The 26,579-nt window shown below is 38.1% G+C and overlaps 1 protein-coding gene across 1 annotated transcript in view; it reads left to right on the top strand.

The window, feature by feature from the left end:
* Window positions 1–26,579, top strand: part of SORCS2 (sortilin related VPS10 domain containing receptor 2) — a 573,028-nt gene that overhangs the window by 468,600 nt on the left and 77,849 nt on the right. Inside the window, exons 5-8 of the mRNA XM_074865689.1 lie at window positions 3,688–3,761; window positions 15,217–15,281; window positions 17,456–17,574; window positions 21,681–21,770. Coding sequence (XP_074721790.1) covers window positions 3,688–3,761; window positions 15,217–15,281; window positions 17,456–17,574; window positions 21,681–21,770 — 348 coding nt within the window. The remainder of the gene's footprint in view (window positions 1–3,687; window positions 3,762–15,216; window positions 15,282–17,455; window positions 17,575–21,680; window positions 21,771–26,579) is intronic.

The following is a 26,579-nucleotide window of genomic DNA, read 5'->3' as shown; positions in this document are numbered from 1 at the left end:
GGTAATCTGATGGATTTTTCACAGACTTTTAATATGACAGTAAAAGGAGTCAACCATAAAGACTAATGGGACAAGTCCTACATCTTTACCTGAGATGTGTAGGAATGAAGGCTGCTTTTGACTATAACTGGGTCAGTAGCATGCTTACATTTTATATAAGATCTGATATATTTGGCATAGGAGGGAGAGGAAGATGAAGTGATGTTGACAAAGGAGGAGTTGAAAACCAAAATTGCAACTTGATATAAGAAAAGGTTGCTGTACTAAAATCAACAGTCTTGAGAGACAGTGTTGATCTGAATTTGGCCTAGGGAGATGATATACTCTAGATTTTTGAATTAAGTAACTTTACCTTCACTGAAATAAAGTAGTATCAGGATGTAACATAATCTAAAACTCAGGAGAAGCCGTTACCTTCTGTTACTCAAATGATTTCTTACAAAGGCACTTTTGAGAATATGGGATCATGTCCATCATAAATAGCTATCAGCAAGGCTTTTCTGTCTACTGGAGCATCACAGCCTTTCTCACTTCTGATTTGATTTAGGGCTTATTTTATATTGCAAAATATGCGTTGTTCTTTCATTCAGAACCCTATATTTTGTTTAAATAAAGCTCTAGCCTCCAGTTGACACTATAAATGAATGCAAAGACAGTCAACATGGCTGGATTAATCCATTTACTGCCTCAAATCTATACTCTCTTTTTCTGGCTGCCTCAATTATAAGGAATACAATCAGCTATTCACTGACTGTATATAAATGCTTCTAGATTTTTTAAAAACTCAACAGAGATGCAGTAGATTTTATTCATTTGGAATCTGAAAGGATGAAAAAATGGCAAAACTGAGAAAAGCATTTTCAATTTTTTAGAAAAGTGATTCCACACATTTATAAAATGGGTGGTAATAAACAGAATTGTAAGATCTATTAGATGTATTTGCTGAAGCCAGAGATTTTAGCTGTCCACTAATATAACTGTTTTCACCTCATATCTGATCTTATTTAGTAGTTTTATCATATCTACCTGTTAAAAACCAAAACACATATGGGTCATATTTTAATTAAAGGCAATTGAATGTGTACATTAGTTACACATTATTTTTTATTTCACAGAATCATCTAGGTTGGAAAAGACCTTGAAGATCATCTAGTCCAACCATTAAACTAACATTAACAGTTCCCAGCTACACCATATCCCTCAGCACTATGTCAGCCCGACTCTTAAACACCTCCAGGGATGGGGACTCCACCACCTTCCTGGGCAGCCCATTCCAACACCTAACAACCCGTTCTGTAAAGAAATGCTTCCTAATATCCAGTCTAAACCTTCCCTGGCACAACTTGAGGCCATTCCCTCTTGTTCTATCACTTATTACTTGGTTAAAGAGACTCATCCCCAGCTCTCTGCAACCTCCTTTCAGGTAGTTGTAGAGGGTGATGAGGTCTCCCCTCAGCCTCCTCTTCTCCAGACTAAACAACCCCAGTTCCCTCAGCTGCTCCTCGTACGACATGTGCTCCAGACCCTTCACCAGCTTTGTTGCCCTTCTTTGGACATGCTTGAGTAATTCAATGTCCTTTTTGTAGTGAGGGGTGATTTGAAACTATTTGTTTCAAATACTGCATCAGTTAAAAATTCCTCTCAGTTTGAATATGTCTTATTAATCCTACCTCACTCTGCCTTACAGTAATATTGCAAGGGCTTCCCCCTACATTAAGCCAAACTGTTCATTCATAAGCTCCCAGACTTAAGTCTTAAATGTGTGTGAGGGGAGGTAGTTTGGGTTTGGTGGCGAGGGTTTGGGTTTGGTTTGGTCTGTTTTGGCCCCTACTGCACAGGCGTCACTGTTCTAATGACTGGTTCTTCTCTCATTTTCTTCTGATATTCCTCCATGACAAAACTATATACCTTTGTTCATGTGCCTTACCCTAAATAGCTCTTTCCCCTCTTGCCAGGAACCTCTGAATTCTTGGCTTTCTTTGCAGCTTGAACACCAGGGTTAGGGCAGCACATTAAACGATCATCTCTTTCACATTTATAGCAGTCTGCTGAGGCAGGTATCTAGCTGACCAGGGTCCGCCCTTTTAGAAAGATGGTCAGACCAATGGTTATTTTTTCTGCAATGCCTGTGGTGACAAATGTTTGAAGTAAGAAGCTTAGGTTCTCTGTCCTGCATTCAAAGCCCATTCACAGCCCAATCAAAGGTACATCCCTCTCTCCCAGGAGGTTGCTCTAAGCTATATGCTTATAAAATACACTGGCTGCAGCAAACCCTAACCCACTTAATAAAACTAAGATCAGAAAGTTAGCAGGCAAATCAGGAGCTTGGCTCTGCAGCCCTCTCATTAACCCATTTAGCTCTGAGGGCAAAGACTTTCTGCTCCCTGATCATTTCTGTCTCTGCATTGACTGGGTGAATGTTAAAGTAAGCAATCCAAGTCCCGTTTGTAGTTTCTTACCCAAACTGTGGTCTACCTCTTTTAATTGTGTGCACAGTGGAACAAAGCCCAGTCATTGTGAAGTGCAGAATGAGAAATACTGTTTTATCTTTAATTCAAATTTTAGTAAACTTTTCCATAGAGTTTATGCTGATATGTTACCTCAGCCTTTATCTTTACATATTAATATTTCCTGTTTTCTGTAGTAAAACATAATACATAATCAGGTTTTGGGGTTTTTTTATTTGTTATTGAACTCGTCATTTTAAAAAAAAATATTCACTAGTCCTCATAAGACACTTTCTCCCAGAGCTATCAGCGACTGAACCGATGACTTATTCCCACATCAGAGAACAGTTTTGCTTGTCTTTTTTTTCGCTATTAGAGATATTAAAAGAAAACTCATCATATGTAAATTGGAACAAATAAGAAATGCATGCAAACAGCAGGGGACTTTATATTTGTCTCTTTAGAAGTCTGATAGGTATTTCCTATTTTAACTAGAGGAAACACATAACGAAGGCAAATGCTGAAGGAGGGAGATTTTTGAATAGGTGTTTTATATCCCACTTTATTCTGGGGGAAAACAGCTTTCATCCGCACTCTTGATATCCATCCATATCATTAGCATTTGGCTTTTTTACCAGGGTAAACTCTTCAGAGGGAAGCTGGATCTGGAGTCCTCCTCCTCCAGGTCATCTTCTGATTCTGTGCTGAGTGACCATTTCTCATGGGTGACAAATTGGTATTCATGCCCTTAAGGGCACCTTTCCTCATCAAATCTCTTAAACATTTCTCTACTATCAGTCCTATTTTAGAAGATTTTTAAGTCCACTGACTTCTTGGCTTAAGTATTTTGGTGAATTAAGGCTTGAAGCGTAAAGGGAATGTTTGTGTTTGTTTGGTCAATGAATGGGAAGAAGGAGAAGAAAAGTGTCATTTTACCATCCCTCTTGTGTAACCCTGCTGAGGTAAAAAAGAATCTGACCCACAATGAAGTGTGATTTGTTTTCATGGTAAACAAGAAGACATTGTCACTGAGTTTTGTTCATTATATATTATACTTTAAAATATTTTCTCTGGGAAGGGTTATTACTCTGAAAAACATTGTAGAGAGTTCCTGGTAATGATTTTATTTTTTTTAATTGGTGTGCAATCTGTCATTTTAATAGTGACATAGGACCTGTCTTTGAAGATGTACAACATTAACAGTTTCCTATCATCTAATTTTTCTTTTTTTCTTTTGTAGGTTTATGTATCCATTGACTTGGGGAAAAAATGGATCCTTCTGCAGGAAAGAGTTTCAAAAGATCATATTTTTTGGTAAGAAGCCTGCTATTTTCCAAATAAAAAATGAACAGCAGAAGTATTCCATTCTGATCAAGAAAGATGTTTCCAGAGGTATTGATGGGGGCAGTATGAGCCTTGGCATCTTTTACAGATTGAGTATGTCAGCGTTGCTGCATCCACTATTACAAATTCATACTCATGCCGGTGATCATACTGAGTGTCAGCACGTATGAGGGTTATAGGTCTGAATCTATGGAGCCCAAGATTTAAAGAGAGCTGTAATGTCCAATGAAATTGCTCTTCGTTTTACTGGTGAAATTGATCTTTAGAAAGGAGAGCAGTCTTTTTTCAGAGAAAAATCTATAACATTTTTTTAAGAGAGGTTGAATCAGACCTATTAACTGGAGTCATATATAAACTTATACTATTAAAGAAACTGGTGAAAAATATGGCTTTATCGAGTACACATACATCAAATGATTTCATTTTTAGATCAAATATTTTACGCTCTCAAAATGTTGACAAAGTGATTTAAGCAGGTTGACAGAATGTTTGAAGAATAAGTCAGTGCCTGCTTTTTATACAAATGAAATTAATTTGAAAAGTGTGTAACAACTTCTACACCAAAATTAACCATTCAATAGAGTTTTAATTAATTTTATATTTTAGAATGGTCAGTTTGCACACTCAATATTTTTCTGATTTCTATTGAAAAAGCAAGAGAATTCCCTCTTTCACTTTTACTTCTGTATGTAAGTATGGACTGTGCATATCTGTATCATTACCAATAATCAGTATTTTTTATTACAGGATTAGTCATAATATGCTAGACACTTCTGTTCCCTAAGTGACTTTTGATTTTGGTTGTAGAAGAACTCTGATCAATGTCATTTGTGTAAAGTGTAATTATCTGTATGTCTATGGAGCAATATCTAGCTTCCAGCAATATTTTATGGTTTGCTATTGGTGTTGCCAGTATTGAAATGGATATACCTGATCTTGGTTGCAAGATTTGCAATGTGTTTGGCCTTGATGCTGTGATTCTCCTTCTTCGTGTAGTTGCTTTTCTCTTAAGCTGAAATAGATACTCGTCCTGGCCATACTCTGGCAAAAACAAACCAAACAAAATCCCAACCTGCTTAAACTGCTGGTGTAGAGGTTAAAGCATGCAGAGCTGTTACAGTACCTACAGATACATTGGCCCCTGGCTGAAAATGGAACTTGGGGAGTCCAAAGGTGTGCTGGCAAGTGTGCTGCTGCTGAAGCTGGCCAGGGGGGAGGTTGTGACCCAGGTCAGGGATATGTGGACAGATTAAACCCTGTTTAAAAGATCTGGGTGCACAAGATCTAACCTGCCCTGCTGCTCTGTTGGTATAATTATCCCTGGACATATCAAGGGAGGTTTTTCATACTTCCAAGTCAATCTCTTTTTCAATCTGCAACCTACTTTTAGAAAACCAGCCTGCAGTTGGTTTGTAGTAACACCCATCTGATTTACTCCAGTTTGTCTCAACCTTTTCTGCTTAAATACTTGAGTCAGCCTGACACTTTCTGCTTACTTGCTCCTACAAAATATAGCCTTATTGATGAACTTATTTCTACACAGCAGCTGGAGTTTCATAGGCAATACACTTTACAGGTCTCTTAACTACCATGTGAAAGGATATAATCATGTAGAAATAACACAGTGGGTCAGAAATGTCCGCCTTATAACTGATTTTTCCTTACAAGATTATATAGGGTGTAAATCAGGAGGACATGTGGTTCTCTGTCTTTAACCAAAATTTTTTTTAAAATGTGTTAGGTCTGAAAAACATCAAAGTCACTAACATGTAAGAAAGAACAGTGGAAGCCTCTCTCTTGCAGACATCTTTAATGATGGTTTTCTTATCTGAGTCTAGGTATATTTAGCACACTTAAATTATGAAAAACATAGCATACCACTGAAATATATGTCAGTTTTACTCTGACTCGATCAATCTGCCAGTGGTTTTTGTATGTAAGAATTAAAGCCAGCAAGTGCATGTTTAATATTAAGTCTGTATTTTGCTGTGTTTCAAAATCCTTATGTTGCCTTATATCATTCAGACACAATCAGGGAAGTGTCCTGGATCTTCGATAGAAATAACTCCCATGTAGTACTTCAAAGTAATGGTTGTTCATAAATGTCACATTCCTCTCAGATAAGAATAATAAATTCTAAGAGTCTGTACATTTACAACTGTTAGAAATATTTTCTAGGTTTTTGTTTTCCCCTTTTCTGTATATAGACCGTTCTGATTTCTCTCAAGGAGTATTTCAGCCAGCAACAGCAAGGATTTGGGAGCAGACATTTAGTGCCTAATCAGTACCAAATGATCCTTCTCTTAAACTTCCATAGAAATAAAACTATATAAATATATTTTACTTCCAATATCATATGAGACACTGCAATATATAAAGAATCTGCTGCAGGTGGAGAGTTGAACGCGATGGCCTTCCAGTGGGAGTTTGTCTGTCATCATACGCAACTTTCCACTACTTTATGGCCTTCATCACCTAAGTTATCCGAGTGCTAAATAGAAATAGTAGATAGAAATGTAGTTTTCAACAGATGTGAGAATGTGGGCTTTTTCATACCTTGACTATTAGCACACTAAGTCCAGTATTGATTTCTTGGCAATATATAACATCTGATAGGTGAAAGTAATTCAAATTAATTGTACATCCAACTATAAATGAGGGCATGGGTCTTGCTGGTACTGGCTGCTTGTGCCAAGAACATTTCACTGTGCAGATCTTTAGCAGATGTTTCTTCTCTGATTTCAGTCAAGCTTTGTCACTGAGGCTGATAAAACAGTCCAGGACTTTTATTTCAGCCTGGTAACTACAAATATCAGTCATAATATTTTCCTGTGGTTTGTAAAAACAATTTTTTCCTGTGCCTTCAGCAGCAGCCAGATCTTCATGTATTTCCTGAAGAAGCTTTTTTTTTTTTACTCCGTGAAAATCTGAATGGAATTAATTTAATGGGATGCCTTATGTATTTATATTAAGGGAAGGTCAGTAGGGACTGAGTATTTTAAACTATTTATATTCAGATCTTACACTGTAGGTTTATGAGCAATACATTAAAATAATCTTCTAGGATTTATTTGCTTTTCAAGTGTTCTGGACCATCCCTTAAGTATCTTTGGAGATTTAATGTATGGAATTTGGTCTTTCATGATAGTGGAACTAATGCAGAGATTATTGGTATCAGTGGATAGTGTATACTACCATCTCTATTTTAGGAGCATGGAATATTTTCTTCCCATCTGTGATATAGTGTGGCATTTTCTTAACCCCTCCCAGCTGTTTTCCCAATTTGTTTCATTTATTCATTCAGAAAGGGAAGTTTACTGATCCTTCATAACAGTTTTTCTTCTCTTAGCATCTTAGGAGGTAAAACAGGCTTCCTAGAGAGATGGTCAATGCCCCAAGCCTGTCAGTGCTTGAACCATTTGGACAATGCCCTTAATACCATGCTTTAACTTTTGCTTAGCCCTGAAGTGGTCGGTCAGTTGGACTAGATGATCATTGTAGGTTTCTTTCAACTGAAAATATTCGATTCTATTCTAAAAACAAAAGAGCTGTAAGGCTGCAGATAGATGTAAAGGTGGTAGCAAAACAGATGCATTCTAGAAATTTATTTTTCTTTGCTTGTTTTCTCATTCAAGTTGAAATGATAAAATCAAAGTATAGAAAAAACACCTGTTCAGAAAATATAGAAATACTGAAAATAAATGCTCTAACGTTGTTCATTGACAAGCTTTTCTTAGTTTTTCAAAGCAAAATCATGAAATATGGATTTGAAATTAACTTAATAAAATGAAATATTGTCACACTGTAATTAAAAACAAAAAATTTCATTTTTTATGGACATTTAGAAAATAAATGTTTTATTTGTGTATAAATACTAGCTAGGGAGATTCAAATCCTTTTTTTTTAATGTGAAAAGTTTTAATTTTGAGCAAATTCTTGTGCTTTAAAATTAAGAAACTTCGATTACCATGACAAGATTTACTGCTGCATATAAACTGCAACTGGACATGCAGTATTGCCCCAATGTGATGATTTCTGTTTAAGAGATGTTACAGTACCCATCTTTTATAAGTACTTTTTCTAGTTCCTGGTGTATTTGTAGGAGGTAATGCAAAGAGATATGACCTATCCCAGCCAAACATTAAACACCCACACATCACACGGTATATAACTGGTTTTATACATCAAGTCCATTTTTAAAAAAGAATGGTGTATTATGTGGTAATCCTTGAGAAGAAGAAAGAGCAGTGCAGTTTGGGATTCCTCTGGCTCTGCTGCTATTCTTCTCAGTCCCCAAGGCTTATGCGCCAGTTAAGTTCCTTTTGGTTTCTCAAAATAGAGATAGTAATACATAAGCAAAGAACAGATTGTGAATCAGCTGTCTACACCAGCAAAAATATACCCCAGGACAGTAAGTCATGAATCGGTAATTACCAGAGAATTAGGCCCAGCACATTTCCTATATGAATCTGTCTAGAGCCTTAGCAATGCTTTATGCTCGACTCACTAGGATATGTGGATCCTATGCTATGGGTATCTGTTAGTCTTATTTTTAGCTATAGGTTCTCCATTTTCATGAGAGGTGAGAACATAAAAATAAAAAATGACGAGTTTATTTGGGTAGAGCAGTTGTTCTCAGGGGACCAAAGTGCTGTTCTCATCGTGAAATCCCATACGAGTAATCAATCACAGCTGTACCCATTAACGTCAAGTGTAGTGGGTTCTGGCTATTCAAGTGTCAGCTGAAAGGGGGAATTTCAGCAATGTTATGCCCTGAAGGAGAGAGAAATGCAAAGAGGATTTCACTGAGCCTTCAACATTGAATTTTGTGTGAAAGGCACTTGTGTGCAAAGCCAAGAATCTGTGTGGGCAGTCATTCTTATGTTTGACTTAATCACTTGGGATGGTATTTGTTTCTATTTCTATCTGTGTGGTGATGTGTATGACTGTACTGGGTTTATATGGCAAGGTCTGGTAGCAGAAGCAGGCAGGGCTTCTATGAGAAAAGACCAGAAGCTGCCCCCTGTCAGACAGAGCCTGTTCCAGCCAGCTCCAAGGCAGACCCACTGCTGACCAAAGCTGAGCCCATCACTGACACTGGTGGCACCTCTGTGATGATGTATTTAAGAAAGGGTAAAAAAGCTGCACAACAGCATATGGGAGAGAAGAGTGAGAAAAATGTGAGAAACAGCCCTGCAGACACCCAGGTCAGTGAAGCAGGAGGGGGAGGAGGTGCTCCAGGTGTCAGAGCAGAGATTCCCCTGCAGCCCGTGGTGCAGCCCATGGTGAGGGAGCTCTGCCCTGCACCCATGGAAGTTAATGGTGGAGCAGATCTCCACCTGCAGCCCATGGAGAACCCTGTGCCAGAGCAGGTGGATGCCCAAAGAAGGCTGTGATCCTGCAAAGAGCCCATGCAGGAGCAGGCTCTGTGAGGATCTGCAGGATCTGTGACCCCATGGAGAGGAGCCCATTCTGGAGCAGGTTCTCTGGCAAGACCTGTGGCCCCATGGGGGATCCATGGAGCAGTCTGTTCCTTGAAGGATTTCACCCCATGGAAAGGACCCATGCTGGAGCAGTTTGTGAAGAACTGCAGCCCATGGGAAGGACTCATGTTGGAGATGTTCATGAAGGACTGTCTCCCATGGGAGGCACCCCACGCTGGAGCAGGGGAAGAGTGTGAGGAGGAAGGAGTGACAGAGACAATGTGTGATGAACTGACCACAACCACTATTCCCTGCCCCCCTGCATGGCTGTGGGGGTGGAGGTAGAGCAATCGGGAGCAAAGCTGAGCCTGGGAAGAAGGGAGGGGTGGGGGGAAGGTGGGTTTTTAGTTTGTTTTTTGTTTCTCACCATCCTACTCTGTTATTAATTGTCAATAAATTAAATTAATCTTTCCCAAATCAAATCTGTTTCACCAGTGACAGTAACTGGTGAGCAATCTCCATTATCTTGACCCATGAGCTTTTCATTTTTTTTTCTCCCCCTGTCCTGTCCTGTTAAAAGGGGGATTAACAAGCCGCTTGCTGGGCACCTGGTAGCCAGCCAGGGTCAAGCCATGGCAATGACAAACCACTCCAGCTCTGATGTTTGGATAAAGGTGGCAGGAAAAATGATTTTGTTAAAAAGCATTTAAGCACAGGGAGTAAATAAGTAGCAGCACACATTGGCTGTGTAGGGCATCGACTGAATCATTGAAGGTCTGTCTTTCAAAGCAGATGCGAAGGCAGCAAGGCCTGAAAGACAAATCAGTCATAATCAAACGTATTTTTAGCTTGTATGAATCAAATCATAGTTTTGTGTCCCTGAGTAAACAGGTTGCCAAGAGTCAATGCCATTTTAAGCTATTCAGTGAAAACACTTGCATGCTTTTGACTTGCTTTCTAAGGAAGGCAGTGCCCTTAAGCCAATCACTAGAAATCAGTCAGTATAAACTGGGAACTTGTTTCTTTTTGGATAAACTTCATATTCAGAGATTATGATAGGAGCAGACTGAGGAGACTGGCAACTTTTCAGGTGGCCTTTGATGGAGCTAGGAGCAAGTAGGTTTGTTTTGATTTGGTTTTGTTTTCAGATGTCCAGTTTGAAGATGTCTCTTCATTAATATGCACCCAAGTTAACCGCATCAAATATTTAACAATGAAGGGATCCATTGGAGGTAGAGAAAATATATGTCCATAGCAGACTCTACTTGATTAGTGTTTGCAGACAACTACTCCCCTACAAAATGAGCCTGGACTACTGTAAACAAATAAGTGTTTCCTGCTTGAAGTAAAATATGAATCATAATTATCATATAAGGGACTGATGCTTACAGTTCACATTTTGAGATACATAGTGTTACATGTCAGTGGTAATTTTTGTTCATGTATATTACATAAATATCAAATTTCAGGTGACTATTCGTGTCTTTATAACACTGCATGCAACTACAGTAAGAAAATACTCTGGCAGTTTGTGAAGAAGAGAGGTAGCTGAATAAAAGAAAAATAATTAGTAAAATAATGCCAAAGGTCTCATAATTGGAATTCTTAACAGAAAATTTGAAACTCTTAGAATTTTAGCATAGTTATTTAAAAATATAAAATACCTAACGGTTGTATCATGGAGTATACATTTATACACAGACCAAGGCAGATGCAGAGGGCTTGTTAGTCCCCTCTGCTGCACCATCTTCATGCTGATATAATGCTGTTAAGGTCAGTGGAATTACATGGCAGAGCACTAATGCAGATATGTGAAGAATTAGGTCATACAATGCTACTCTTTCAGGAGAACTTCCCTAAGGTCTAAAAAACCATATGCATGAGAAAGGGGTCTACTGTCCCTCAGGAGACCAAATTCATGCCTGAATGGAAACAAAGGTGCCCTGATTTCCCTCTGCTTTTCATCATGTTTTATTAGATGCAGCTTTACATTAGCAACATTAGACACGCACAAAGGCTGCACCGAGGCTGAGGCAGTTTCACCTCTGCACCATCAAAAGAGCTATGTTTCTGCTTTTCTTCTGCAGGATTGGTGCTTAACTTCTGGCATGATCAGGTAATTTAGGAAACAAAACTAATCCCTGTAGGACTAGTTTTCCAAAGAGGCTCAACATGGTGTTAGACAAGCACAAGGAAGATAATGGGAACTTATATTCACAGGAAAGGGAAGGAGCATATTGAGGCTGCATATATTTACACCACCCTACAATCAAGTTAGGCTATTTTAGTTCTGAAGTGTTGTAACCATGCTGTTACATGATCTGAAGTGCTGGTGTGTTGCACTTGCTTTATCCAGCATGGTATGCTTGGTCAAGAGATATTTCTTTTCTTAGAGGAAGACTTGTCTGATGAAAAATTAAAGTTAGTCTGAATTTCACTGGAAATTTCAATGGTTGCATATAAAATGCTAAAACAACCCAAACCAGAAAACTCTAAATTCAGTGGCAAGCTCTCCTTTACCAAGTAAAACAAATAAACTAAGAAATGGTCCTAGATCGTTCAGATATGAACGTTTTCATTGCAAACTACTGTGAGAAGAAAAGTGGGGGGATTCTAACCAAACCAAACCAAAAACCCTGCTGAAATTGAGAAAAATAGATAGTTTCTGAGAAAGCTCTTCTTCTGTTTGAGGAAAAAAAGTTTAAAAACTGTGCTGAAACATCAACTAAAAAGGAAGCTGTTGGATTGTGTCTCTGCTTTATAAGACAGAAGAGTTCCTATCCTAAAGCCAGCTGAGAAACAGTGAACTGTCCTTGTGAGAGGATGTGTGCACACAATCCTCACACTGGTACAATGCATTTATGTTGTGGTAGTAGTAAGTTTGTAAATGAAAATGCAAAATTTCTCCCTCAGTATGAAAAAAAACATATAACTGAACCTTTCTTTTAAGTGGATCATTTACTATATGTGTTCCTGTATGTACATCATTTGCCCATCATTTTAAGAAAGCTGTGTTGCATGGGCAGAGAGACCTAGACTGTGTTTAGCCTGCACAGTGTCATACGACTTTTCGTTTCATTCATGATGTAAGCACAAGAGAAATAACAGTATTGCTTTTTAAAGTACTATTGGCAGAAGAGTCAACTGAAATGAGTAGATTAGTTTACTCTTCGGGGATATAGCTTCAAGTTCCCTGCATTACTTGTACTCTGTTCTGAAGATTTTCTTAACAACCATGATAGATGGCATCTTTTTTTCAATAAAAGAAGAATGAACTGTTCCTAGGTGTTTGCAAGGCTGGGTGAAGGGACTTCAGAGTTCAGAAATTCTGCTATATAGCTGACACTCAAAAGTAGACTTTGAGGGTGTAACATCTTCGGTGAGTAAACTGAGTTTCTGCTATTAACAGCTCATCTGTACAATTCAAGTACTGAAAAACTCAAAACATTTTTGAAATATTCTGCTTACTTAATTTATGCCTTTCAGAAAGGATAAAGTCTGCACTTAAAGGGTGCATCTCACGTGTTAGACTTGTCTGAAGTTAGAGATCTACAGGTATGCTTAATGATAATTTCTTTTGGCAGCCTTGGGACTTACATCTTTTAAGGGTCACCTCTAAATTAGGCAATTCCCAACGCTGGGACCTGGCAAGTTCAATGGGACATCTGAGGTTGTGAAGGAGAGGCAAGACTGGGGACACAGAATGGTGTGGCTTAATCTGTTAGAGGAGTGAGAAGAAATGCTTGTCAAACTGCAGCATGGAGCTGTCATCCTAAACCTTCTTTATAGTCAATGGACACCATGAGAGGGGATCCAGCTAGTTTAGGAATAGAGGACTTACGTTTTGGAAGTAACTGTTTTCCTGGTTAACGAAGGGTAGTTTTAAAAGGAGGGGTAGGGGAAATCTCTGAACTTCAGGGGAAAAGAGGTATTACTTTTTCCTGGCTGCATTAAAAAAAAACCTTCCCTGTGACTTATTAACATGTACTCAAATAAAAGTCTAAAGGAGAAAAGTAGTCTGGGTTGGAAACTTCCATTTTCTGTGTCCATGCAGTGCTCATGAAAACAGATCAGTTACAACCCCTTGCACTAAAAGATTACACTGGAAACAAGATTAGAGGCTACTTGTGCCAGCTGCCACTGTTGGAACATGGTAGATGTGAGATCATTGTCACTTCTGAGCTGTCGAAACAAGTATGAGAAGGTAAAGATATTGACAAATATCTCAAACTGTGCTGTGAAATCATGTATGATAAATTATAGATGCAAGATGTTGTTTCAAAAGTACCCAAAAACTATCTTTGCATTATTGATGCTGTCAGGCTGAGCCTCAGAAAATTTCAGCCCTAAAGTTTCTGTTAGCTTGTGGTTCAGCTGCATGAGGTCCAGCGCAAGAAGTAAAATATTCAGCAAACATCATTTTCTTCCCTCAAAACTCTGACTGCAGAGTTGATAGCAGGTTTGATTTGGTGTTGTGAATATCTAGAAAAATATATACAGCTCACACAGCAAAAAAGTTCAGAGATCCTTCCCTCTGCTCATATATATTCTTATCAGACTGCAGTGAATATAACATCTTCTCTGACTTAATGTGTTGCCTCTGAAATGCTAGAATAGTTTGTGTTTCGGGACCTATTTCTTAGTAAATGCAAGATTTTTCCATGCATTTACTAAAAAATTCCCACTAGAAGTTTCCTTCACATCTAATGGCTTGGCGGGGGCTCATCCCTCCCCCTCCTCTTCCTCCTTTAGACTGATCATTTATCTTATTAGGGAAAAACAGCATATGTGATTATTTCTGGTTGTTATGCAGCAGTGGAAATCATCCAGTCTCTTCCCCCTGGCCTGCGTTCCCAAGGAGCCACCAATTAGCAAGTCTGAGTTTTAACCGCTCCTCATAAATCAGTGCTGTTATAATCATTAAACAATGATGTAATTTCAATCCAAAGTATAGCTTTATTGCATTTGATTATTAATAATTGTATCAAAATGATAATTTTCTCTTAAGTATTTTAATGGGCTTTTTTAATATGTGCATCCAGCTGCACTTTATCACTCAATGTATCTCCTCTGCGTGTCTTCAACTCACAACTGCCGACTTGATGGACTCTTACCGTGCCAGTGAAGAGCCTTGTGAAGAGCTCTGGGAGTGGGTCCGGATTCTGCTTTGTTTAGTGACAGCACAACTGTCAGCTCAAAACTTTCTCTGCAGCATCTACCTGACTAATGACAATGGAAGGGCCAGAAAACAGTGCAGCTGGGGCTGCTGTTCCCAGGTTGGGATGGAAGCCCTGGGGGTAGAAAACTCATCTTTTTACTTAGTGTATTTGACATGGGAGATATTAAGAGAAAATCAGCCTTTATTCCCATTACACCTTTTCAAAGTTAAACTGCACCCTGATCAATTCTGACTGAATTACCTTCTCAGGATGTTCTTCTCAAAATTATTCTTCACTCTTCCTTCATCAGAGTGGAATCTACTCTTCTCTTGAATATACTAACCAAAGATATATCAATTCGCTATGGAAGCCATGTGTCAAGTTCAAGATATTTCTAATAAGGATGGAATCTAAGTCTTTTTTAGCACTAAATCTGCCTTGTAGTCTCAAATGTCAAATGTAATTGTAAAAAGATGCTGTAGCGCTTGCCAGTGAGTGTGTGTGTATCTCTGTGTGTGTATATGTATCTATATATATCAATTTATGATTATGAAGTTTTGTTTCCAATTTCATACCTATTTCTGTTTTTTCTCCAGTTGGTCCTATTTGTATGCATATTTTAGTTAAAGAGATTCTAAAGAAATTTAAGGAAAAACATAATGTCAAGTACAGAAAAAATAGTTTCCATCTAGACATTAGTAACAGGACATAATAAATGGGGTTATTTTAATTTCCCAGCTAGAATGTTAAAGCTGGTTAGTATGAAATCCTCTCTTTTCTTCCATCCACATAATTACTATTCTGTAGCTGGCTCTGCATAACTTGATTATATTATGTTCTCAGGGCCGTTGCTGGAGTTGACGGAGACTCTGATTTAGTTCATATGGAAATCCAGGACCCCAGTGGAGGTATGCAAATGAAAATGTTATCAGTTGATACCCTCGTGTATAGTAATTTCTCTTTGTTTTAGAGAGTACTTTTTGGATTGTTTTTAAAACTAGTCAGAAGAGAAATTATGCAAGTCAGATTCTTTTTGTTTATCTGTAGTCAGCAAAGCTGTCCTGTTGTATAAAAATATAGTATATTTTTAAATTTACTTGTTTTCCACTCTAAGATGAATTGACGTCAAGATGCTATGCTCCGTTGAAAATGTCCATTAACAGTGCAATTTATTCTGGCAGTTAAACATTGAACATTTTTCCCTGATTTGCAAATAAAACTGGCAATACAGTGTTAGTGCTGGGTAAGTGTCTGTTGAAGTGAATCGTTGCGTATGACAGCCTTACTGCACTAACCACCATCTACCAGAATTTCCTCATGTTATAGTATCCAGTATACTTTGAGACTTCAAAAGGCAAAGAAATGAAAAAGCAGATTAGCAGTCAAAATGTGCTGTATTAAACAGTCTCCATGATTCCAAAGAATTCCAAGAAACTTGAATAGTTTCTTGTTACCAACTGTACTCTTGAAAGACAATTTAATTCCTTGAATCAGATCATCTAAGCTCCTGTGCAGTCTTAAAAATGAGTTGTAAAGACTGCACAGTCTGATTTCCCCATATCCAGTAGCTTTTCTTCATTTCAACCCTACTAAAGAATCAGTTACCATGTTAAAATTTGGATGATGAAGTTTCTAAATCTTTTAGTCGTGAGATTTCTGAGATGTGGTGACCCCTATGCAGCCCCACCAGCTGCTCTGTTTAGAGACAGCATAAGAAGATTCTTCAGGAGCTGGATGGAGATTTTTTAATTATTATTTATTTAACAGAAACAGCAGAAAAAGAAAAACTCTCATGAACTATCTCCTGGATGAGTTCTCAACAAACTGACTTATAGCCAGTACAAGCATTGGCATTGATTTTAGTGGAAACAGCATCTTTGTACTACCTATCTGATGAAGAGCTATAATGCTTGTCATGTGAATTATGAATGACTGCAAGACTTCTTGATGCCCCATGGCTGTGCTTGCTACAATATCCTTGTGGTGATGATTTGGACATAAGCAGGAGAACTTCGATTGACTCTATCTCTTAAACAGATCCAGATTTTAAAACAAAGATTTGTATCTAGTATACTGGTTTGGACTTTTCTAATTGAAAGTCATAAAGTGTGGAATGCATTTACTATCACACTGCAAAAGTAATGAAGATCATGGGCGTGCATTATTTGCTCTTTTATACTGTATCTGGAGTGTGGGGAGAATTAGTGATCTATAGATAGGCTTGTGTATATAACATTTTTCTCGCTACGCTTGGGAAAGTCACCCAAGTACTTTGTGCTCAGAAGCTTGTGACGAAGGGTGAGCTGTACAAGGGTTTGAATCTAGGAGAAGGTCTTTGGGCCATACCTGGTGTGAGATATGATTATTGGCTCTGCTCTCTCTGATAAGAGCAGATTGCATCAAAGATGTGGTGATACTGTTCTAACAGCCCAGGCAGAGAGGGTATTCCTTGTCCATTGATAACTGGAGAGAAAGGGAGATGCCACAGCCTCCACTGATATAAATTAATACAGGCTTTTTCAGTAAAGTTTTAGCTCTGAATATAGAAGTCCTGCCCCAACAGAGCAGTTCCAATAACATGTTAATAACGTGTCTTAACTCACCTACAGAGCTTTGAAAATAGCCTTTAAAATTCTGCACTGTCTATTAAACAGAGTCTGATTCTCTTCTCACTTATCACAATTTTATACTGGGGTTGATCTATTGATTTCGGTTATGTTGTGTCAGGCTGCCATTTCTCCAAGTGAATAATTTGTCTGTGTGCATAGGTTAAGTGAGAAAAGAGGCTCCTTCTATTATCCCCACCCATGAATGTCTCATTCATCTAACCCCTAATCTCTCTGGACCAGCAAAATTTGGATAATAACAGGCTGCCTCCCGGGAATGATCTGAACTTTAAGCAGTTAATATATTCTCAGTACATTGGAAATTGAAAAACTCTTGTATGAGGGTTTAATATAATAATTTTACAACTAACTCACCTGGCAAAGGCAGCACTTTCCCTACATGAATAACATTTTCTACTGCTTGCTGCTTCTTCCCTTGATAGCCCTGTCATATGTTTCTGTCTCTCTTCCCTCAGGTTATCGCTACATCACTTGCCAGATTCAAAATTGCTCTGATAAGACAATGACAGTCCAGTTTGCTGGTGGCACTGATCGGGATTCCCTGACTGTGCAGGATGACTACATATTTCTTCAGGTACTGCCACTTTCTGGAGAGACGGCCCATTTTCAAATTCAAAAACAAAATTTTAAACAGTGCAGCAACACTGTAATTTAGGAGCATGGAGAAACCTGTTCCAGAGTATGAATGTTGATTTATGAATTTTTACATGGAACAAAGCATTCCTTTATCAGTCAAAAAAGACAATACATCTTTCATTTGTGTGGACAGTTCCCTATTCATATGGTTGATTTTAATTTCTCACTGACCTAGCTTTAACTATATAAAATTTTCCAGTGGATTGTGTAGTGCAAAGTTACTTTTTATAAATACTGTTTTGTGTTAGGCAAAATGCTACCCTTTTGTTCTTATGCTTACAACCTCTTCTGGGTCCTTTCCAGTACCACCATAACACAAAAAGGTTCCCTAAGAAAAGCATCCAAGGAAAGACACTGACAGAGTAGTGGCTCAGCTTCTTCATGTGGATTCTTCTCTGAAGAGGTTTTGCTGGGGAAGAACTTACCTGGCTGTGTGTAGGAACCAAAAGGGTAAAATGACCATAGCTGGGGAGCAACTTAGAATACAATCATAGAATCATTTAGGTTGGAAAAGACCCTTAAGATCATTGAGTCCAACCATAAACCAAACACTGCCAAGTCCACTACTAAACCATGTCTCTAAATGCTAAGTCTACAACTTGTGATGGTCTGAATTACATTGGGGTTATTTCATTCCCAAACTACAAGACCTGCGTGCAGAAACCTGGGCTCGAATTCTGTCAGCCTTATGGCACCAGTACAACTCGGGCACACTTGAAAATTCCATTTTATGTGCTTGGGAGTGCTTGTGATCTGAATCTCTCAGAGCTGCAAATTTTTCAATGAATAATTATGTCCTCCCTGTTTTTTAAGATTTTACTAGGGAAGTTGCTTGTACTTTCCTCAACGGTTGGTACAATTTTCCCATACTTTGCTATGATTTGCTTGTTTCAAGGCTTGTCTATTTATTGACTTTTGCAGGAAAGCAATATCATGGCAATGGATAGGTCTTCCCACCGTTGCCTCGATGTACATCGGATTGGCTTCTTTGCAGCTTTCCTCCACTTGTGGCTGTTTCTTCCAAAAGTATCTGTAAATTAATGGAGACACCAAAGATCTGTCCTCCTCTTGATTGTCACAGCCGTTTCAAGCGTCCATATGGCTTAGAACATTAAGCACCACAAAGGAACAGCAAAGTGGATTTGGGAAAGAGCTTTTGAATTAAAGTAGGCATTTTTCAGCTCAGGTCTAGCACTCATGGCACTCTTTTTGCTCAAAGGTATTATTACCTGTGGCTTCTCCCAGGCACACTCTAAAATCTATTTCACGGTGTGTAGACAGTGAGAAGTGCTTCTCACCATGTGAACTTCCAGAGTGCTGTGCTCAGCAAAACACCAGCTGCTTCCTCTTCAAGCATTTTGTTTTGCCAGACGTCTTGTACAATTGCAACTCGAGCTGTTGTTATTCAGTCTCATGCCAGGCATGGGCAGACATAAAATGGAAGTGCAACCTGGAAACGTGCTCATAAAGTAATAGACAGTTGTTACTAGGAAAATTATGCCATTGGTAAAGTAGTCTCTGTAGATTTGAGATCTGTCAATGCCAGTAGATGAGATGCGCGTGTATTCCATATAAAGGGGAAACATCTCTAGTCTTCTCCTTTCCAACTTCTCTGCAGTAAATCACAGTATGTAACATAAATCTCTCTTATTACTAAATTGGTTTACAGTTAGACATTTCTATATTACTGGAGGCTAGAAGATAACTGGGATCCTGTAGTCACATCTGAAGCGTAGCTGCCCCCTGAGGTGTGATGCAGGACACTACTTACCTGCTCCAGTGAAAGCACACAGAGCTGCACATCTGAGAAACAGCATACTTTCAAAACCATGTGAAAATTCTTTTATCACTACACTAAAATATTGCCATGTAAGTTAGAAGCAGACCAGGGACTTCTCTTAATATCACAGCAATATCTGTGAGAAAGAAGATAGGACAGAATCATCTGTGCAAAAAGAGAGGGGAGTTTGAGACTGTCTTATTGCCTCTAGCATGTCTCATCCCCTGAGCTGTGCAGCTGTGAATCAGATGCAGGTCTGTGCTGCTAATCCTGGCCCAGCTCTCAAACTTTTAACATCTTAGAGGAAGATTTCAACCCCATTTCTTTAGTATGTCTCTATCCACAAAGAACAGGAACTTTCTAATACTCATTTCCAGTTTGTACTGACAGTCAGTTTCAGAGGTGATTTTAGTAGGAGGATTAAAGTTTCAATACTGTTTTTAAGCACAGACCAGCCTTTAATGTCAGTGAGGCTTGACAAAACTAGTTACTTAACTCCGATTCTTTGCTGTCTTGCATAATCTTCAGTCATTTAAAATGAGTGACATAAAAAAAATGCATAATGAAAAAGAAGGCTATGAAAAGATGGATAAGACTGCTATTTAACACTAATTAAATAGATGGTGAAGGTTTTGGTTTAATCCATCATTTAACAAATCAGATTCCTAAAGGGCATCACATTCTTTCTACCACAAAAAAGGAAATTGGTTTAAAGAAAGAGTGAAAATGATTACAATATTAAATAGTTTGATATCTTTAAAATATTCAGGCAGGTGGACCTGCTGTAATGCATCAACTTTATTTTTACCAAGCCAAGCCAAGTTTGCATGCTGCAGGGTAGCCTGTCTTTCAAATCAGCTTCCCTTTTTAAACACAAAAGTTGAGGAGAAAAGCAGTGAGATTGGGGTAGGATTTTAAATGGATTTCCTAAATCAACGAAAGAAGATGAGTCTGTGCTTCTGTTCCACCATCTGATTTGTCATGGACAACCAGAGAAAAATTTTGGACGTTTCATTTCACTTCTTACTTTTTTTTTTTTTTTTTTTGACCAGTCCATTCCTGCAAAGCAGCCACACTTTATAAACTTAGGGAAAATGACTGACTAGCCATTACCTAGCTGATTTTCTGGGGGAAAATAATGTGGAAAAAAATATGAAATATTATTTACCAAAAGCTAAAACCTTTGCTAATTTAATCTGATGGTTCTCAAGAGGCTTAGTTGGAAATATGCCTCTTTATATACCAGCAAAGATTTTGGCATTATGTTTCTGACTATAAAAAGCTAGGGAGGCTGTTAGTTGAGTATTTTCATTGACATTTATTTAGAATCTTCCTTTTGGTACTTTGCAACATTATTTGCGTTATTATTTTTTTTTGTGAATCAGGGAAAAGTCTTAAAATGACCAGTGTATCTGCTATTACAGAGGAGAAAGAGGCTAACGGGTAATAGTCATACAGCAGTGTTTCTTTCAATATGTGTTTCTGTTGGCTTTCTTTAGTGAAAATCTCCATAAACCCCCAAGTGTTTTACCTAAAACCTGATCTGTCTTCAGTTCCACACATGCAAGCAGTTGAAATTTGTGTTTTACCTCTCTATTTAAGCATATAACTGTGTCTTCAGGACACATCACTGACTTGTAAACTGACCAACCAATGGATTCAAAATTGCAGCATTATCTTCCATGTGGCATGTCAGCATCTTGCACTGGAAAGTTTTATCCTCTGTAGAAAATATTAGTCAAATATAGTGAATGCTTTACATGTGTGAGCATGATTTATCCAGGTTTTTGAGCTCTGCTTTGAGTTGTGCTGTTGGAGTACCACTTGCCCTTAATGTACCTGGTGTTCATAGGCAGTGTATCTCTTCCGTACCTCTTACCTGGAGGGTTCTGCTGCCTGGACTTCTATGAAAGGGCAAAGATGTGGGAGGCCAGTACATATCAGAGATACCAGTAAGGATTGGGGAAAATGAGATGCTGAAGTCTCAGGTATCACCCAAGACAGCTGAAATGGCAAAAGAAGGAAGTAAATCACTTTTTTCTTCCTAAAGAGGAGGAGAGAAGAAGAGTTTGAGTCTACTTGGACACTATTTTGTCACAACTTTTTGATTTATTCTTTTGGGAGTACACTGTGCAAATTAATTGCATGCAGTAAAAGTATTAGCTAGGTATTTCAGTTGCAGGTTAAAAAGAAAAAAATCTTCCATCTCAGACTCTTTAGATTTAACATAAACTGTCACAGGGTTCTGTTTTTCCTTTGTATAGACAACATCAGCAAATCGGACTAAGTATTATGTGTCTTACCGCCGAAATGGCTTTGTACAGATGAAGTTGCCAAAATATGCACTGCCAAAAGTAAGTATACACGTTTTTCTTTCTATTTATATATATTTCTCATCTTCTCTTTCTGCCTAAACTAGTTTTGTTCTTTTATTTTTTAAACCTCATTATTCTGAGATTACAATTTCTCCTTGCAAAGATTTCTGAATCCCATTTGTGGTATATTCTTACCCTACTGTTTTTATTCTAGGAATGTAGTATCTCATAAATCATAGAGGGCAAGAATGTACGATAGCTTATTTGTTATCAGTTACCACAACAGTTTTTGAGCTTTGCTTCCATGAAGCAGTGCTTCACACCCAATGGCAATGTAATGGTACTGATCGAGTGTTCTTTCAAGAATCAATTACAATTTAATCCCACATGGTCCTTTCTGGTATAAGCATGAAAAGTAATATATGAGAATTTTACCAGCTGATGGTGCTTTATTTCATTAAAGAATCCCAATATGAACTTTGATTACTTACAAAATCGCAAGGCTTGTTGAGAGGTTCCTTCAGTCTAGCATATTTTTATAGTGACAGGGTTTCTATATTTGCATAATAAATCAGCAATAAAACACAGATATTTACATATTGTCTAACTGATGCAATTGAATTTTTGTGCTGCACACAGTGTGTTTCCTAACTTTATAGTTAGAAGGCTTCTGCAGTCCTGAAGAATAATGACTTAGAAGTTTTAAAGACCCAGCTGGATAAAGCTCTTAGTAACCTGGTCTGGCCTCACAGCTCATCCTGCTCCCAGCAGGAGGTCAGTCTGGAGACCTGTTGAGGTTCCTGCCTTTTCATGTGATTCTGTTTCTTAGCAGAGAACTAAGACATGTTACCTCTGCATGTGTTGAATTGCACGGGTTTAATTCATTGCTCATCTGATGAAGGACAGTGGAGTACAATGTATTTCCTTCTGCTGTTATTGTTATGAAGTAAAGAATGTGTTTAATATTGGTTTTTTTGCCTTTGATTTTATTTTAATTATTTTTATTTTAGTCTAAGTGGTGGTCTGAAGTATTCTGGTTTAAAATGTACAACATATTAACAAAATCCTCAAATCAAATCCTCAGATATCAGTTGAACAAGAATCTAAAACTTGGATATGCTCCTACTAGCACTATAGAAATAGCTATGTATTTATCTATCAATCTATCTGTTTTGACACAAAATGTATAGCCAAGGACAGGTAAATACATCAACCCTTCCACATATTATTTCAGGTTTTTTAAGGCCTTCAAAGTAGCCTTTATGCTTTCTTGGGGGCATTTGTAAGTAGGAAAACAGCAGAAGAATAGCCAGTTTAAAATGTTAAACCATGCCAAATGTAGACATCCCAAGGCACTGCAGGCCATGGATGGCCCACACTGGGACAGAAGAAAGCAAGGAGCAAGGGAGGAAAGCAAAGAATAAGCAAGGATTGAGAAAGAAAAACTTCCACAGATGACCCCAACCTCCTGCACAGCCGACTGCCTCACTGAAGGAGTTGAGAGGAACCAGATTAACACAAGCTGGAACAAGGGAGTTGAGAGTAGGAAGGGTGGAGAAGAGGTATTTGATTAAGCTGAACCTAGAGAATGGGGAGGAAGGATGTTTCCCTAAGTGTTTGTTTATACGTTTGTTTTGGTTTGTTTTTTTTTTTTTTTTCTCAATACCCAAATCAGTAATTTGAGGTGTGTGTTAGCTGGCAATAAATTAAATCAGGTAACATTCCCCAAGTTTTGCCCATGACAAATTTCCTGAAGTGTCAGCACATTAGTGCAAGTGTTGACTATGCTAACTTGTGTGGGAAAATGTTGTGTCTTGGGAAATGGAAGGGCAGAAATCTTGTAAGAGAGACAAGGGCATTTCTTCCTTCTGCTTCTGGATAGCTTGTACAGGAAGAATCTGTACCTTTCCAATGCAATTTCCTTCTCACGCCCAATAATCTGCTGCATTTGACCGAGGCAGCGCTGTTTGTCCTTCCTGATACTGCCATCATGTAGAAGATGGACATGCTAACTCAAGTTTTTAGTAGTTGTACAGAGTGCTATTATTATAGATGGTAGTTAATATTTGATGTGTGGATGATTACTTCAAGCATTCAGGACAGTGAATTATTTTTAACAAGTTGGATGTGTACTGTACCTCCTTAATAACACATGCTTCTGATTTAAATATCAATATCACAGTACCCTGATTAATAAAGGGCATGTTATTTGGGTTCAGATATAGCTGTCTGACAGATCTGAATAAACCAGTGGAGGTTGTCAGAACTCAAGAACTATATGAGACTATTGTCTTGTAGGCATCCATGTTTGTAATAGGTGAGCTTGCATCAGTTGTGAAGAGCAGCAAATGTTATGGGAGGGGTAGAGATAACAGCACACAGTGGGTAACCTAGATCTCTGTCCCGTGGAGCTTTCCTTGGCAGCAAAATCAGTTCAAGAAGTTCTCCACAGTCACGTATTTCTACTGCTCTTCAACACTTCACGATGATCTCTGCTGTGTTTGAGAAAACACACTATAAACAACATCAGTGTAGTGATCTCAGTGAAAAATAACCCTGAAAAATGTGTAATTTGTTTTTCAAAAAGCAGATCAAGAGGCAACTTGATAGTAATGAAGAAGCCTCCTCTTGAGGAGAAAATACTGAGTCTTAAAAGTACTTTAGTAGAGGAAGACCCACTGTAGCTGGGAGCTGATTCCAAATTCGAAACTGAGCTCAACTTCTTAATGGTGTTGGCAATTATGTATTTAAAAAAGTGCCAAGGAAAGTGACAGATATTCTAGGTTTTGAAATTTTCAAATCGTAACTGAGTGCCTTTCTGGGAGGTTTGCTCTAACCATATAGAAGTTATTTGCTCCTCGTGAATCTTATAAAATATGCAGAAATAATTGTTGGAAATTCTCTGGTTGGAAAGATTGGAGAGAGCGACTACAGGATCTAATCATCACTTCTAGCCTTAAAATGCATTAATCTGCAAAGGGTGCTTAGTTTACTGGGCATATGCTCTTACTGAGTACGTTTCTGACATATTCAAAAAGTGTCAGGTATAACTCCCTTGTATTTCTGTCGTATGTAGTCTGGATTGTTTGAAATAGTTCTGCATGCTGAATTCTTTGTCTTGGAAAATATGTTTTTTGTTTATTTGTCTTTTTTTTTTTTTTTTTTTTTTTTTTTATTGCTAAGCAGATTAACTCCAGGCTTGACTGAATAAATAAATTAGAAGTTAATGGTTTCATTTTGGATAGCGTCAATAGCTAGCTAGGAACAGGATGACTGTGTCATTTGGAAAGGGATGTTTTTGTGTTCTTCCTAGTTCAGGCAGTACCCGATGAGTGGAACGAAATAAAATGTATCTCTTCAGTATTTTGATGGTGCCTCCAAGAGAAGTTTCTTTGGTATCTGCACACAACAGAGCTGAAAATTTCACTTAGAGGGCCTGGAAGCCAGACATCCATTAGAACACTAGTGAATGTGAGAGATTTTAACTTCTTTAAAAGATACTTTTTTTTAAAAAGTGATTTGGTACCTGCATTACAGCAGAAATTTTAGATACTGAAGTAAGAACACAGCTCTGAAGTTTTTCATCAGACTGTATTTCAGTAGGAATCATCCGAGTGCAGTAGAAGTGTATCTTCCAATACAATTTGAACAGAAGGGAAAAGATTCATATCAGCAAATTACTGATGAAATCCTGCAAAGAAGCAGAATATCAGCAAAGACGCTGGCACATTAAGAGTACATCTAGAACATGTGAATGTGGAGTTGCTACTTTTACGGTGGTAGGAGATAAACAGAATGAAAGAATTTACAAAGACATTTTTTTAAAGATTAAAAACTAGCTTTTGAAAGAACTGAGTTTCCAGGTTTTTTAGGTTTTAGATTTCTCCTAACCAGGAGATTGAAGTGGGTCTGAAATAGTCTGTATTTCATTTTTCTCCAAAGAATTGAACAAGGCTTCAAAAAATCTCCTTTCAAGTGCTTCATGTCACTGGCCAGAGTTTTTGAGCAGTGATTGTGTACAGGGAAGGAAACCTGTAGCCAAGTCAGAAGATTCTACAGGCTGGTCAAGAATGTGTCTAACAACATTAGGAGAGCTGTGATGGAACAGGAGGCTGTAGCCTGAGGGAACAGTGCTGGCCTCTTCAGATAGTATTCTTTTGCTGCACAAATGCATTTCATGGTGATTTTATGTACAGAGATAGAATGAACATTTTCAGACTGAGTAATTAACAAATGTTAATGATGTCTTGTTTTCCTTTCGATATGAAGAGGTTGAAAATCTGCAAAAAAAGATTATTCAATTCTTTTTATATTGTTTGTATTTGCATTTGTGTTTGTATTTGTCCAAATGTATCACCAAGGAGGAACCTAGAAAAGGATAAGTGTTTGTCTTTGGACATATCTCAAGTCCTCCTTACTTATGAATCAAAGGCTGCTAAAAGCAGCTTCCAGCCAAGCTTTACATGTGCTAAGTTTCTAGGCTCCAGCTCCACAGTGCCACTTAGGTCACCTTTTTGTAGCATACCATAGCTCCACATATGTACAGAGAGAAGAGCTGTTGGGGGCCATGTAATGAACAGAATTCAGATTTCTTTTTTCAGCTTTTTCCATGCTGTTGAGATATTTTTTTATTTTAGTAGCCTGTTTGATACTGACACTGCATTTGAATCACATAGCTGTCTCCTGCGATTGACAGTAGTCAAGTACTGGCTGCTGCCAAGCAGGGTGGTAGCAAAGGTTGGTGAGACCATATTAAAGGTTGCCTATATGCTTCCCAAAACAGAAGAGGAAATCTGGAGCTGTTGTTTTAAAAATAAATTGGTTTTAATACTACATTCCATTTTACCA

The sequence above is a fragment of the Strix uralensis genome, chromosome 4 (genome assembly GCF_047716275.1).
Source record: "Strix uralensis isolate ZFMK-TIS-50842 chromosome 4, bStrUra1, whole genome shotgun sequence".
NCBI classification, from domain to species: domain Eukaryota; kingdom Metazoa; phylum Chordata; class Aves; order Strigiformes; family Strigidae; genus Strix; species Strix uralensis.
The sequence above is the reverse complement of the archived record's forward strand: the minus strand, read 5'-3'. Positions and strand labels throughout refer to the sequence as shown.